The sequence below is a fragment of the Carcharhinus amblyrhynchos genome, chromosome 27 (assembly GCF_965287045.1).
Source record: "Carcharhinus amblyrhynchos chromosome 27, sCarAmb.v2.hapA, whole genome shotgun sequence".
Lineage (NCBI taxonomy): Eukaryota > Metazoa > Chordata > Chondrichthyes > Carcharhiniformes > Carcharhinidae > Carcharhinus > Carcharhinus amblyrhynchos.
Window position 1 is genome coordinate 31678301 of NC_137350.1, and position 14490 is coordinate 31692790.

Genomic DNA, 14490 nt, shown 5'->3' on the forward strand with positions numbered 1-14490 from the left:
CCTTCAGAGATCTGTGGATATGAACCCCAAGATCTCTGTTCCTCAGAACCCTGCCTTTGACCCTGTAATCCGCATTCAAGTTTGTCCTACCAAAATGAATCACCTCACACTTATCAGGGTTAAACTCCATCTGCCACTTTTTGGCCTAGCTCTGCATGGTGAATCCATCTAACCTGCGTATCTTGGAACACAAAGGGGCAATTTAGCATGGCCAATTCATCCAACGTGCACATTTTTGGACTGTAGGAGGAAACCCAAGCAAACATGGGGAGAATGTGCAAATGCCACACAATCACCCAAGGCTGAGATTGAACCCAGGTTCCTGGCACCGCGAGTCAGCAGTGCTAACCTCTGACATCACACATTGAAGGTATGCCTACATAGGGTATAGAACACAGCAATTAACTTTACTAATACTTTCATGTGGCAGTGTGTTTTCAAAAAAGAAAATGCCTCTCAACAAAGGGTTCTTTCGATAGATGTTAACCTTGTGTAGTACATTAGTTTGCATTTGTAACACACTGTATAGTGGAACTCCCATGTGTGAGTAATTGTTAAGTCAATAGTATGCTTCAGTACATAATTAAACTGTAGAAGATGGTACAATCTGAAGATAAAGCTCACAAGCTGCTGTTATTGAATAGATGTCTCAACCAAATTGAATTTAATAGTATAGAATCCCTACAGTGCAGAAGGAGGCCATTTGGTCCATCAAGAGTGCACCGACTCCCTGAAAGTAGTGCTCATATTGTCGGCCCAGTCCATAACCAAGACTGACATTGCAGTGCAGTACTGGAGGAGCGTTGCACTGTCAGAGGTACCGCTTTCCAGGTAAGATGCGAGTTTGAGGTCTTGCCTACCCTCTCAGATGGATGTGAAAAGATCATGTGATACTGTTATGAAGCAGAGTGGGGCTGTTATCCCCAGGGCCCTGGCTGTTTACTCATTTCTCCATGAACATCACACAAAGAAAACAGGTTGTCAAGCCTGGAATACTGTCTGGTCACCACATTATAGGAAGGCTGTGACTGCACTGGAGGGGGTGCAAAGGAGTTTCACCAGGATGCTGCCTGAGATGGAACGTTTAAGTTATGAAGAGAGGTTGGATTGTTTTCATTGGAGCAGAGAAGACTGAGGGGCAATCTAGAGTAAAGTTTATTTATTAGTCACAAGTAGGCTTACATTCACACTGCAATGAAGTTACAGTAAAAATCCCCCAGTCACCACATTCCAGCGTCTGTTCAGATACACTGAGGGAGAATTTAGCATGGCCAACACACCTAACCTGCACATCTTTGGACTGTGGGAGGAAACCGGAGAAAACCCATGCAGACATAGGGAGAACGTGCAGACTCTGCATAGACTGTGACCCAAGCTGGGAATCGAACCCAGGTCCCTGGTGCTGTGAGGCAGCAGTACTAAGCACTGCGCCACCATGCCGCCCACGATTGAGGTATACAAGATTAAGAGGGGCATGGATAGAGTGGATAAGGAGCAGCTGTTCCCCATTAGTTGAAGGGTCAGTCACGAGGTGTGGGTCGGGAGGTTTGGGGGTGATGTGAAGAAAAAGTTTTTTACCCCAAGGGTGGTGAGTCTGGAATGCGCTGCCTGGGAGGGTGGTAGAGGCGGGTTGCCTCACATCCTTTAAAAAGTATCTGGATGAGCACTTGGCACGTCACAACATTCAGGGCTGTGGGCCAAGTGCTGGTAAATGGGATTAGGTGGGAGGTCAGATATTTCTCACGTGTCAGTGCAGACCCGATGGGTCAAAGGGTGTCTTCTGCACTCTATGATCTGGACATTATAACGTTGCTGTTTGGGGGAGTTTGCTGTGTGTAAATTGGCTCCGACATTTTCTGCAGTGCAATAGTCACTACATTTCCAAGTGTGTCATTGGCTTTGTGATCTCGTGTACATTTTTTTGACATTCGTTCGTGGGATATGGGCATCGCTGGCTAGATGATAGCAGAGAATTCTCTCTCTAGAATTACTGATAACACTGGCACTTTATATTATGTATTTTCTTACACCAGTGAGTGTCAGGTCCATACAGTCATCAATATCCTCCTATGTTTATTCTGAGAACAATATGGTAATTAAACATCTGCATTCATATAGCACCTTTCATAACTTGTGATCCTGAAAGGGAAATATAATCGCTGTACCTTCACTGCCGCTGGCTCAAAATCCTGGAACTCCCTCCCTAACAGCACTGTGGGTGTACCTACAACATATGGACCACAGAGTTCAAGAAGGCAGCTCAGCATTGCCTTCTCAAGGGCAATAGATTCTGGCCTAACCAGCGATACCCATATCCCATTAATAAATAGAAGAACAAAATAGAGGACATCACAAAACCAGTGACACACTTTGAAACGTAGTCACTGTTGTAATGTAAGAAATGCAGCAACCGATTTACACACAGCAAATTCCCACAAACAGCCACGTGAGAATGACGAGATAACCTGGTTTTTATGGGAGACTGATGGTGGAATAAATGAAGTGCCAAGACAATGGGGATAACTCCTCTGTTTCAAAATAGTGTCATGGGACCTTTTTACATAGAAACCCTGCAGTGCAGAAGGAGGTCACTTGGCCCATTGAGTCTACACCAATTTTCCAACAGAGCATCTTACCCAGGCCCTATCCCCGTAACCACAGATATTTGCCCGCTAATCCCCCTAACCTACATATCCTGGGACACTAAGGGACAATTTATCATAGCCAATCCACCTCACCTGCACTCTTTGGAATATGGGAGGAAACCAGAGCACCCAGAGGAAACCCATGCAGACATAGGGAGAATGTGCAAACTCCACACAGAATTGAACACAGATCCGTGGCGCTGTGCGGCAGACGTGCTGTGCCACCCAACATCTATCCGAGAGAGTTGATGAGGCTTCGGCTTCACATCTTATCTGGAAAACGGCACCTCTAACAGTGCAGCATTACTGTTATTACTCAGGTGTGGCAATCTTGACTTTTATGCTCATGTCCTGGAGTGACTGGAACCCGAAGCTCTCTGACTCACAGGAGAGTGTGTGTGAGAGAGCAACCAACTGAGCTACGACAGGCACAGGAAGATCCCACTATCCCAGTGCACACAACAATCTTTGATAGATGGAAAACCGCGCTTTCAATATCTTTTCTTAAAGAGTTTTTTGATTAATGGGCTATTTGGCGTGTGAATATTCCAAAGTTGTGCTGGTTAGCTGGATTGGCCATGTTAAATTGCCCCTGAATATTGGTGGGGGTTAGCTCAGCTAAATGCATGGCGTTGTGGTGATTGACCCTGGGTGGAATTGTGGTCGGTATAGATTCAATGGGTCGAATGGCCTCTTTCTGCACTGCAGGATTCTATGACTCTATGAGTATGATTTTTCCAAGCTTCCCTCTCCTGGCGTATTCTTTTACTTGGCAGAAGGTAAACAATGTGATTCATATCTGAATAAAGACTAGGAACAACACTCCAGATAAACACATTCTTCACATTGAGATCTGTTAAAATTACCGCACTTAAATCCAATTTCTATTTTTCTGGCTGCAAGGGAAGAACGAGTTTGCATCTACTGATTGAGTTGCCCCAGTGCTCAGGAAGCCCCTGAGCGCTTCACATCCAGTGAATTATCCTTTGAGGTGCAGTCATTTGTTGATGATGTGCATCGTGCTCAGCGCAGCATTGAAGTGTCAGCAAAGATTATGTGTGCAAGTCTTGGAATGGGGCTTGAAGCCAAAACCTTATGACTTAAAGAGTTGGGATTCTGCCACTAGTCACCCATTCATCTAAATGCGCAACTGTTAACAAGACCACACAACATGCACACAACTGAAAGACCACCAGAGATTTTTGTGTGCATCCTTAACTAAATAGTTCCCTCTGATATTAAGCCAGAGACACAGAGAGAAAGGGGAGGGTCTGATCATGTGGGAAAGTCGGGTGCAAGTTCAATGTTTCTGTTCAGCAATTTCATGCGGCCACCCCATTAATTATCATTTTGCATTCATGTTTTCCATTAATTGCAGCCCAGTTGAGGGCCCACATGACTCGATCTCAACTCCTGGATTTAAAGGGCCCAATCCAAAGATGGAATTTGGAGGAGTTTGGCACAGAAACATCATTGCAGAATTAATGATCACCCCTGGGATCTTCGGGGGGGGGCGGCACGGTGGCACACCAATTAGCACTGCTGCCTCACAGCTCCAGGGACCTGGGTTCAATTCCCGGCTTGGGTCGCTGTCTGTGTGGAGTTTGCACGTTCTCCCCGTGTCTGCGTGAGTTTCCTCTGGTGCTCCAGTTTCCTTCCACACTCTAAAGTAGTGCAGGTGAGGTGCACTGGCCATGTTAAATTGCCCCTTGGTGTCGCAGGATAAATGGGTTAGAGGGATTAGTGGGGTTTTGGGGATAGGGCCAAGGTGGGATTGCTGTCGGTGCAGATACGATGGGTCAAATGGCCTCCTTCTGCATTGTGGGGATTCTATGATTGACATATTGCTTGGGATTATGAAGAGCAAGAGGAAGATATTATCGCACGGCCAGCAGGAGGCAGGAACCTAATGCTGCCAACATAGCAGGCATGGATGGAGATGGTCCATGGGGTCAGCAGCAAGAGTGTAATGACATCTGGATTTGGGACAAAAAGCTCTTTAATGACCTAACCGGCTAGGATAGGTAAGAAGCTACACCCTGTGGTATGTGCCACTCCACCCCATCACTCTGCCTTCTCAAGCCCATTCTATCACATCAACCTTCACATTCACTTCCTTTGCACGCATGTCCATCCTTCTCTTTCTACTCACTTCCTCATAGCCTCACCTATGCCTCCACTTATCCTCATCCTCATTTCCCCAAAGAACCCTCAACAAACGCACTATTTCCGTTCTGTGAACAGATGTTATGAGTCATCCGTTAGTTCTGCTTTTTTCACATTGCAGAAGAGAGGACAAAAACAGGAGGGAGAGGGAGAGAACTGGAAATGGACTTCCACTGACCTGCCACACGACGAAGTGCAGAAAAGGCAGTGCGAAAATGAGTAGCACCCTTGCAGGTGACAAACACTGGTCTGGGGCTGAGAGGATTGACATGTGAATGCCGTCAATTACACGCTACACTTGTGGGAAGCCAGCCAAACTCAAAAGCAGGCACCTGCTCATTCTGATTGGCATAGCCACAGGCAACTTTACAGAATTGCCAACACTGGTAAACAACTCATCAGTCAAGTGCCTTATATGCTTTTAAGCCATCGTCATGGATATTATCGCTAGACTCTTAATCCAGAAACTCAGCTAATGTTCTGGAGACCTGGGTTCGAATCGCGCCACGGCAGATGGTGGAATTTCATTTCAATAACAAATATCTGGAATTAAGAATCTACTGACGACATGAAACCATTGTTGATTGTCGGGAAAACCGATCAGGTTCACTAATGCCCCCTAAGGAAGGAAATGTGCCGCTTTTACCTGGCCTACACGTGACTCCAGGTCCGCAGCAATGTTGTTGATTCTCAATTGCCCTCTGAAATGGCCTCGCAAGCCATTCAATCCAAGGGCAATTAGGATGGGCAATAAATGCTGGCCCAGTGAATGACGCCCTCATAATAATAAAAAAAATCCCTGAAAGGATCCAGAGGTTGAAATTGGTGGTCACTTTTGATAACTGCTTTTAATTAAAGTTTTAAAATGTAAAGTTTATTTATTAAATGTCACTAGTAGGCTTACATTAACACTGCAATGAAGTTACTGTAGTATATCTTGTGAACAGTATGCGTTGATTGTGGAGGAAGTGAACATTTAAGGTAAAAGCAAAATACTGTGGGTGCTGGAATCTGAAACAAAAACAGAAAATGCTGGAAAATCTCAGCAGGTCTGACAGCATCTGTGGTGCGAGAGAATAGAGCCAACGTTTCGAGCCTGGATGACCCTTCTTCAGAACTCCAGCTCTGACGAAAGGTCAGCGAGACTCGAAACGTTGGCTCTATTCTCTCTCACCACAGATGCTGTCAGACCTGCTGAGATTTTCCAGCATTTTCTGTATTTGTTGTTGAATGTTGAAGGTGATGGATAAGGTGCCAGACAAGTGGGCTGCTTTGTTCTGGACGGCATCAAGCTTTGCTGGAGCTGCATTCATCCAGACGAGTGGCAGGTATTCTATAATACGTGTCTGACTTGCACCTTTGTAGTTGTAATCAGGCTTTGAGGAGTCAATGAGATTGGATAGGATGGGCCTGCACTCTCTGGAGTTTGTAGAATGAGGGGCAATCTCACTGAAACACAAAAGATTCTGAAGGGGGCTTGATGGAGAGATGCTGAGAAGCAGGCTATTAACTTGAATGATCAGTCATAATCAGAACGAACGATGGAGCAGGTTTGAAGAGCCCATTGCCGCTTCTATATTCTATGTTTCTACGGAAATAATGACTTACTACAGCATGCGATCTACTCCTGCTGCCACATTATTTATACATTGGCCCAGTTTCTGGTCAATGGGAAACGCAAGCATATTAATAGTGGGGGTGTGTTAATGGGCAACCTCTACCCTCGAGAGGATTGCTACCATGCACAATCCAACTAAACGCTAGTGGGTCAGTGCCAACATACCAATGTATTTTGTTGTTTTTAACTCCTCACTGCCCGCATCCAAACCCAGATGCAAACCCAGATAAAAATTACCTCCATTACTAAGAAATCAAATCCAATATGGCTGCCAGTCCAAGTGAATGCTGGGATAAATGGATAACTATTCACCTAGTCACTAGTAGAAACATATCAAAACACAAAAACCAACGACTCAATTCCCTCTCGCTGGGGAAACAAAAAATAGCAATTACTTCTTTAGAGTGACCAGCACATGTCCTAATGCAAGGAAATTTTAGTGACTAGACAATGAAGACAACACTACAGAATTTACAGGAACATTTGTGGGTGGCACAGTGGCAGAGTGGTTAGCACTGCTGCCTCACAGCATCAGAGACCCAGATTCAATTTGGCCTTGGGTGTGGATTAGGTTGATTGACCATGCTAAATTGCCCCTTAGTGTCCCAAGATATTTAGGTCAGGGGGATTAGTGGGGTAAATATGTGGTATTATGTGGTAAGCCTGGGTAAGAGTCTGGGCAAACTCGATGGGCCAAATGGCCTTCTTCTGCCTTGCAGGGATTCTATGATGCTATTCCATGATTACACCTTCCTGCTCATGATTTGGATAGAAACAGACCCATTTAATCTAAAATTGCTCAATCCTTTTGGAAAAAGTTAAAAAAGTTAACATCTTGTCACAAGAAGTCTCAGGTTCAGCACTCAGGTTTAATGGAGAGCCACGTACTGTTTACACAGGACTGTAGGCCCAGCCACTGTCCAATCACAGGAGATCTTTCAATGTCATTTGGGTTCAGAGCTTGCATGACATTTTGGAAATCCAGTTGGGAGTGTGAAGCACCAATCCTATTTTGCTCTTATCTTGAGTAAGCTTTAATCGTGCTTTCACAACATCTGGAACAGAGCCAGGGAAATTGGCGCTGGATTTGTGGAAATTAATCTTGAGTCCAGATTTTAAAATCCGATCCACTCAAAACGCGACCAAATTGGCTTTTCTAACTCTGCTCAATCAGTGCGGGTCATGAGCTGGTACCTCCACCACAGAGTTTAGTCATTTGCCAGTTCATGGTTAAGTGGCTTAGGTGTTGTTTCATTCTGGTCCCAGATGTGGGCAACATTTTTACACTTACCTGCATCCGCGCTGTTCTTTGTAGACTCCACCAGTCCCTCCAGCACGTGCTCCACGATGTTCTCCGGGCTGTCCGAGAGGTGCCACAACTTGCTGCTGAGCGTGGACCCGTTGGGGCTGATTTCCCCCGATGACAGGGAAGGGCTGGTCAGGTCATCCTCCGTGTCCGTCCATTTGCTTTCCAGGCAGGCGATGTCTGGGCTGAACTCATCCTTGGGGCTGGGGCTGTCGCTCCCGGACACCGTATCCTTCAGAAACGGGAGGATCTTGGACGTGCTGGGCCGCCGCTTCAGCGTTGCCGGGAAAAAGCCGTCCTTGTCCACCCGGCTTCTGGTCAGGGTCGAGGTCTGTTTCTTCAGGAATTTCTCGATCTGCTTCATCCCTGTCATCGTTATTTTCCGAACACTGATCGGGGCTGAAGGAGTCTCAGGCGAGTCTGAACGCCTGTGTGTTCTGGGCGGGGCTCCACCTCATCACGAAGGCTGTTTGTTTCAAACGAAGGCGAACACAGTGCTGGAGGGCAGTTCATTCCCATTGACTGATTGAAGCAAAACAGGAATTTCCATGGCAGTCTGCAAGCTGATACTAGTAGGTGAGAGGGAGAAAAGGAGGGGGGGGTGGGGGGCGGGTGCGGATCAGAAGCAAAAACAACAAAGCAGTAATCAGACAAGGTGCGAGACAGTAAACAAAATTAGTTCCAAAACCTTGAAAATAATAGAAAGGGATTTTCCGGAGACGCAAATGTTCGACTTCCAAACTTCTCCTCAACTTAACCCTTCAAGTCCCCCCCGTCTTCTGGTTATTTTCTCCCCTCCCTCAGCTCCCGCCCCAGTGCCATTTATCATTCTACGCGTCAATGGACCGTTGAGAAAGATTTGCATTTATTTAACTATCTCCAGGGCCGACTACTGCCCCAATCACCTTTGCGCTTACGGAAGTTTGGTCACGGTTGCAGTGGAAGGGATCTCTTCCCGAGGTCCAGCGCAACGTCATGTGCTGTGCTGTTCCGTGTTCTGTCCCACGCTGTCCCCTCCCCAGTTGATTACTAGGAAGGACGGCAAGAATCTCAGGGTTGGAATGCACACCCACTTCTCAATCCTCCTATTGGGTTTGTGTTTAACTTTCACTCATAGAATCCCTACAGAAGGAGCCCATTCAACCCATCGAATCTTCACCAACTCTTCAATAGATCATTATACCCAGGTGCTATCATTGTCACCCCGTGTATTTACCCCACGAATCCCCCTAACCAACACATCTTGTGACACTAAGGGATAATTTAGCATGGTCAATCCATTTAAGCTGCATGTCTTTGGACTGTGGGAGGAAACTGGGGCATCCAGAGGAAACTCACAAGGATACCTTTTGCCCTATTGATATCCTCCTGACCTCCCCTTTCTCCCATGACCAGGTTGAGATGGGAACTTCAAAGACAACCCAGAATCTACAAACGCTGAGTTAGTACAACGTTAATCTATCAAGCCTCCGGTTCCTACTTAATACAAACTTCTGACGGAAGAGTGGAATTCCTTTGATCGGTTTTTCGTCAAACTAAAACCATCTATTCTCAGATTACTCGGGGAAATCTTAAATCAAATCCTTAGGTGATGTTAGCTGGAGGTTACAATATTCCCTGTATCCCAGGAATCAGCCAAGAATCCCGCTCACATTTACCATCCAATGGCTTTCGCTGGAAATGTACAGCAGGATCTTAGAATCTTACAGCATATAAAGGAGGCCATTAGGCCCTTCATGACTGGTGCTGTCTCTTTGAGAGCTATCCAATTAGTTGCACTCCCCATAGCTCTGCTATTTTTTTCCTTTCCAAACATACATCCAATTCCCTTAAGGAAGTGACTGTTGCATCTGCTTCCACTGCCCTTTGAGGCAGTGCATTCTAGATCATAACAACTCACTGTTTAAAAAAAATACATTAACATCAAGCAAAGATAAGCGTCAACTCAGGTGCGATGCTTCCCCAGAGGTTGAATAGTGACCTGTCTGGTCCCCAACAAAGTGAATGGTCGCTTCAACAAGTTACCGGAAGTTCCAATGTTTGTTGAAAAGTTTCCAACGCATGCCAGCACTTTCAGGAGAGGAGTAAAGCACAGAGAGGAGAAAGAAAATCACACTGAAATGGGGCGGGAAGCACAGTCTAACAGGTCCTGGAGGCTTCTGCGCACTCTCAGAGCAAGCTTCGTTGACAGAGGTGATACAAAGTCAATCCACAGCACCCTCTGTCTGGCCGTGCTGCTATGGGAATGGGGTTAGGCTGGGAAGATGGTAGAAAGTGAAAATACTCAGACCCTCAATCGAAATAATTGACGATGGTCCTGTGAATAGCAGGAGATGTTGTTTTCTTTTACAGCCATTCTCTCCAGCGTTCCGCATCTCTCCCTCAAGCAAATTAGAGAAACGCACTTTGTTTTAATTTGACAAATTGCTAGTTCAGCTTTTTCCCTGCAAACACACACTGCTGCCTCATTAGGCAGCCCAGCAGAAACTTGGACACATACGCATCAACTTAAAAATATCAAAACAGGGTGGAGGCTAAATTTAAACAAATGTTAATCATTCTTGGTCATAATATTGCTCGTTACTTCATAAGGTAAGCTGAAGTGACTGCCACCAAGAGTAAGCTGACTCAGGTCTGGTTAACCCTTTGTTATCAGAATGGTTGTCTGTCTTGAATACTGCACATTGCAGATCTTGAATATTCAATCTTTCACAGCTATAGTATGTAATATTTGTTTCAACTCCAGTGGCAAATAAAGGATACAGTAAGGACGTGAGCAAATTGCCTTTCATTTTTTTCATGAAGTCCTGAAGTTTTCTGGTGTAGCGCTGAGCAGTGACGGCTCGGAAAATCCCAGACTCAGAGCGGAATGTTCCCGTCCCACCCGCCACAGCGGGGAGAGAGGGAGAGACCATGCAAAGTTCCGTTGACCTTGGGAGGGATTTTGCGGTCTTGGGGTGAGCGTGGCCAGAAAATCCAATGGCTTAATATGTTCATTTTAGGCCAGTGTGAAGTGGTCACAGGAGGTGCCAACGCACCTGGGTTAGAGTGAAGAAAATAACCCTTCTCACTCCTGCCCACAGGGCAGTGACCCTTGCTGGATGTGTCGGTCAATCTGGATTCCATGGTGCAGCGACAGTCACTAGTGGCCTTCCAGCTGAAGGACTTTTGGTTTTTAATTGGAGGCCCAACAAAAATTGAACTTGCGAGCCCAGGTTTATAAGACCGGTGCTCTAACCACTGAGCAATGAAGCCTGAGGGCCACTGGATTGAGGTTCCAAAGGACGGTTGAGAAAACAGAGGATATTTGACTTCTGCTGATCAGATTATCCCATCTTCCTGTTTGCATGCCCCTTTTCCCCTGATTAACTCCGGGCGCCGAGTCCTACATTGAATTGCCTTCTTCCTGAGTGACAACTAATACATCCTGCTTTGCTCAAGACCTCAAGAAACTACAAACTGGTTCATGAATGTAACCCAGTCCATCATGCAAAACCAGCCTCCCATCCACTGACTCTGTCTACACTTCCCACTGCCTTGGAAAAGCAGACAGCATAATTAAAGACCCCATGCACCCCAGACATTCTCTCTTGCACTTTCTTCCATTGGGATAAAGATACAAAAAGTCCAAGGTCAGGTACCAACTGACTCAAGAACAGCTTCTTCCCTACTGCTGTCAGATTTTTGAATAGAGCTACCTTGCACTAAATTGCTCTTTCTCTACATCCTAGCTATGACCGTAACACTACATTCTGCACTCTCTCCTTCCCTTCCCTATGAACGGTATGCTTTGTCTGTACACCGCACAAGAAACAATACCTTTCACTATCTACTGATACATGTGACAATGATAAATCAGATCAAACCTCATGTCTCAGCCATTCAGAACCTTCTCTACACAACTGGCTAATTACATGCCCCCCGCCAACCCTCATTGGACACATAGTCATCCAAATTAGGAGTTTCGAGAAAGGGTGAAGGCCATTTGAACTCCACCTCAGATACTTAGCCATGGGGACACTCTCCATGTGCAAACACACATTCATTTAAGATCCACATTTTCACTGCTGATACCAACACAACTTAGGGTCGAAATTCTCCCATCTGGGACAGATGGCGAAGTAGGGCTGGGAGTGTTTCCCATTGCAGAGGAAATGGGAAACCAATCCATATCTTCTCCAGTGTCGTTAATTATGCATCCAGGGGTTTTGTGCCATCTTTTGTGCCACCCCACTGCTGCAGTGTACCAGGGTCCAGTGTCACTGGCGGCCTCCATCCTGAACTCTGGAGGCAGCCCCAGGCTTTCTTCAGGTAAAGCACCACCTCCTGCACATGTTCTGGACTGGTGTGTTTTCCCACTGGAGTCACGGGGAATCAGGCATCAGTAAAGATTCTGGTTGGATCTTCATCTGCATCGCAAATCGGTTTCACTGCAATTTCCAGTGGGATTTGCGATCCACCATGGCAGACAACGTTGGAAGTTCCCATTGTAATTGCAAGGTAGGGTGAAGCTGATTTTTGGGCCGTCCACCAAGTTCACCCTTGCAATTGATCCTGCTAATCGGGGTATAAGAGATTTCTGTCCTCAGTCTTCTGATTGAAGGTTTAACCACCAAAATGGTGGATACTTAATATATACAAAGCTGAGTTAGACACATTTTTTGATCTACGAGGGAGTCGTGTTACTGTTGGGGCAGACTGCAGGCAAGAAAGTGGAGTTAAAGCCACAATCAGATCATCCATGATCTTACTGAATGGCGGAGCAGGCCGAATACCCTACTCCTGCTCCTATTTCTTATGATCTTATGAAGTAATCACACTAAAGGCAACCCTTTCCAAAATTCCCAGCAAACCAGGAAATAAGAAATAGGATTGCAAATCAGTCAGAGCTTCCTGGCAGAATATGTTGCCAACAAATAGGGAAGTATTGGACCATGGGCCAGATCACATGGGACAGGTCCTCTCCTCATCAGATGTCCGTGAAGTTTCAAATGATAAAGAGTGGGAACCTAGTTGACCATTTTCTGCTCCCCAGCTCAGGAATACAATTGTATTACTGCATTAGTGCTATGCTGGTAGCTATTTCTAAATTAATATTTCACACAGTATTCACAGTATTGAAACAAGCCAGTGTTTTTGCTCCACATGAGCCTTCTAGAACTCTATTTACTTCATCTCACAGAAAGCATCCTTTCTGATAGTATCACAACTTGGTATCACTCCTGCTCTGACCAAGACCGCAAGAAATTACAAAGGGTCGTAGCCCAGACACGCAAACCAGCTTCCCGTCTGTTGGCTCCATCTACACTTCCCACTGCCTCAGAAAAGCAGCAGACATAATCAAGGATCCCATGCACCCCGGACATTCTCTCTTCCACCTTCTTCCGTCAGGAAAAAGATACAAAAGTCTGAGATTATGAACCAACTGACTCAAGAACAGCTTCTTCCCGGCTGCCACCAATGAATGGATCTACCTTATATTAAGCTGATCTTTTACTACAACCTAGCTCTGACTGTAACACTATATTCTGCACCCTCTCCTTCCCTTCTCCCCTACGTACGCTGTGAATGATATGCTTTGGCTACAGCACACAAGATTCTATCCCAATACACGTGGCAATAATAAATCAAATCAAAATGATCAAAAATTCTTTCTATCCATTTTCTTGCCATGTTTTCCTGGAATCTTCTTAACTGTATCTACAAATTCTCAACTACACCATGTGGAAGCTGGGTTCACATTCTCATCATTTCTCTTGAACTCTTTATTGGATTTATTATCTTGTATTTATAGCCCCCAGTTCTGAACTAGCCAGAATGTTGAACCATCTCTACATTCTACCTTGTTGAATCCCTTCATCATTTTGAAGGTCGCAATAAGGTCAGAGCTCAGCCTTCTCTCTTCAGGAGAAAAGAGCTCCTGGCTGTTTAGCCTTTCTGATTGCTGTACCCTCTCAGTTCTTGTATCATCCTGGCAAATTTTATTTCGCATCTTCTCCTTCTGTATCCCTACTTCCACACTATATATTTATCACAGCGTTTTTACTTTCTCTTTTGTGTCCTCTGTGCACATTAAATAAAATCCTCAACTCACCCTTTTAGAATTCCATGCCCTGGCACTTTTAATTAGACAGGTTTGTACAGGGAGCAGCAGAACTATCAAATCTCATTCACTTGGAGTAAGATTCATTCATGTAGCCAAGTGGAAAAAAGTTGCATCTGGTGTACATTTGTAGGGTGGTGGATAATCTTTGGACAAAAATGGCCGTCGGGCAAGAAACATCCCAAGGAAGGAAATGAAGCATTCTGATTTATATTCATGGAATCATACTGCACTAAAGAAGGCCATTTGGTCCATTGTGGCTATGCTGGCCATTCATTGACTATTCATATTGGTTTGCTGACAGGCTCATTGCCCCCACTAATTTAACAAAACATGTTTCGCACAATATCATAGACTTTGATTGGTTAGCTTTTTAAATATTGGGACGATTTAACACCATTAAAAGCAAAGCATTTTGCAAAATATTGACAAAAAAGCTGCGCCCATTAAAACGCACCAGTGAACAACAAGGGGCAGAATTTGCCCGAATATCGGCAAGAGCTGATTGCGGGCAGGGACAATGACATTGAAGGCATTGGCACCAACGGTGGCTTTCTCCTCCGCACCATCTCAGACTTGGTAAAAACAAAAGGCTGGTCCCACAACACCCCGCCAGCAATGTAATTTTTTTTAAATCGAGGCACCATTTTTA

At 45.3% G+C, this 14490-nt stretch overlaps 1 protein-coding gene across 2 annotated transcripts in view; it reads right to left on the reverse strand.

Annotated features, from left to right (window-relative positions):
• The window catches only part of rapgefl1 (Rap guanine nucleotide exchange factor (GEF)-like 1), a 113357-nt gene that overhangs the window by 70462 nt on the left and 28405 nt on the right, over positions 1-14490 (reverse strand). Inside the window, exons 1-2 of one of the 2 annotated variants that reach the window (XM_080213686.1) lie at positions 9761-10001; positions 7721-8304 (exon numbers count right to left, since the gene is read on the reverse strand). In XM_080213686.1, the coding sequence (XP_080069812.1) occupies positions 7721-8108 (388 nt within the window). In that variant the 5' untranslated portion in view covers positions 8109-8304; positions 9761-10001. Of the gene's footprint in view, positions 1-7720; positions 8305-9760; positions 10002-14490 lie in introns of those variants that run through there. The other variant, XM_080213687.1, reaches the window with a different exon arrangement.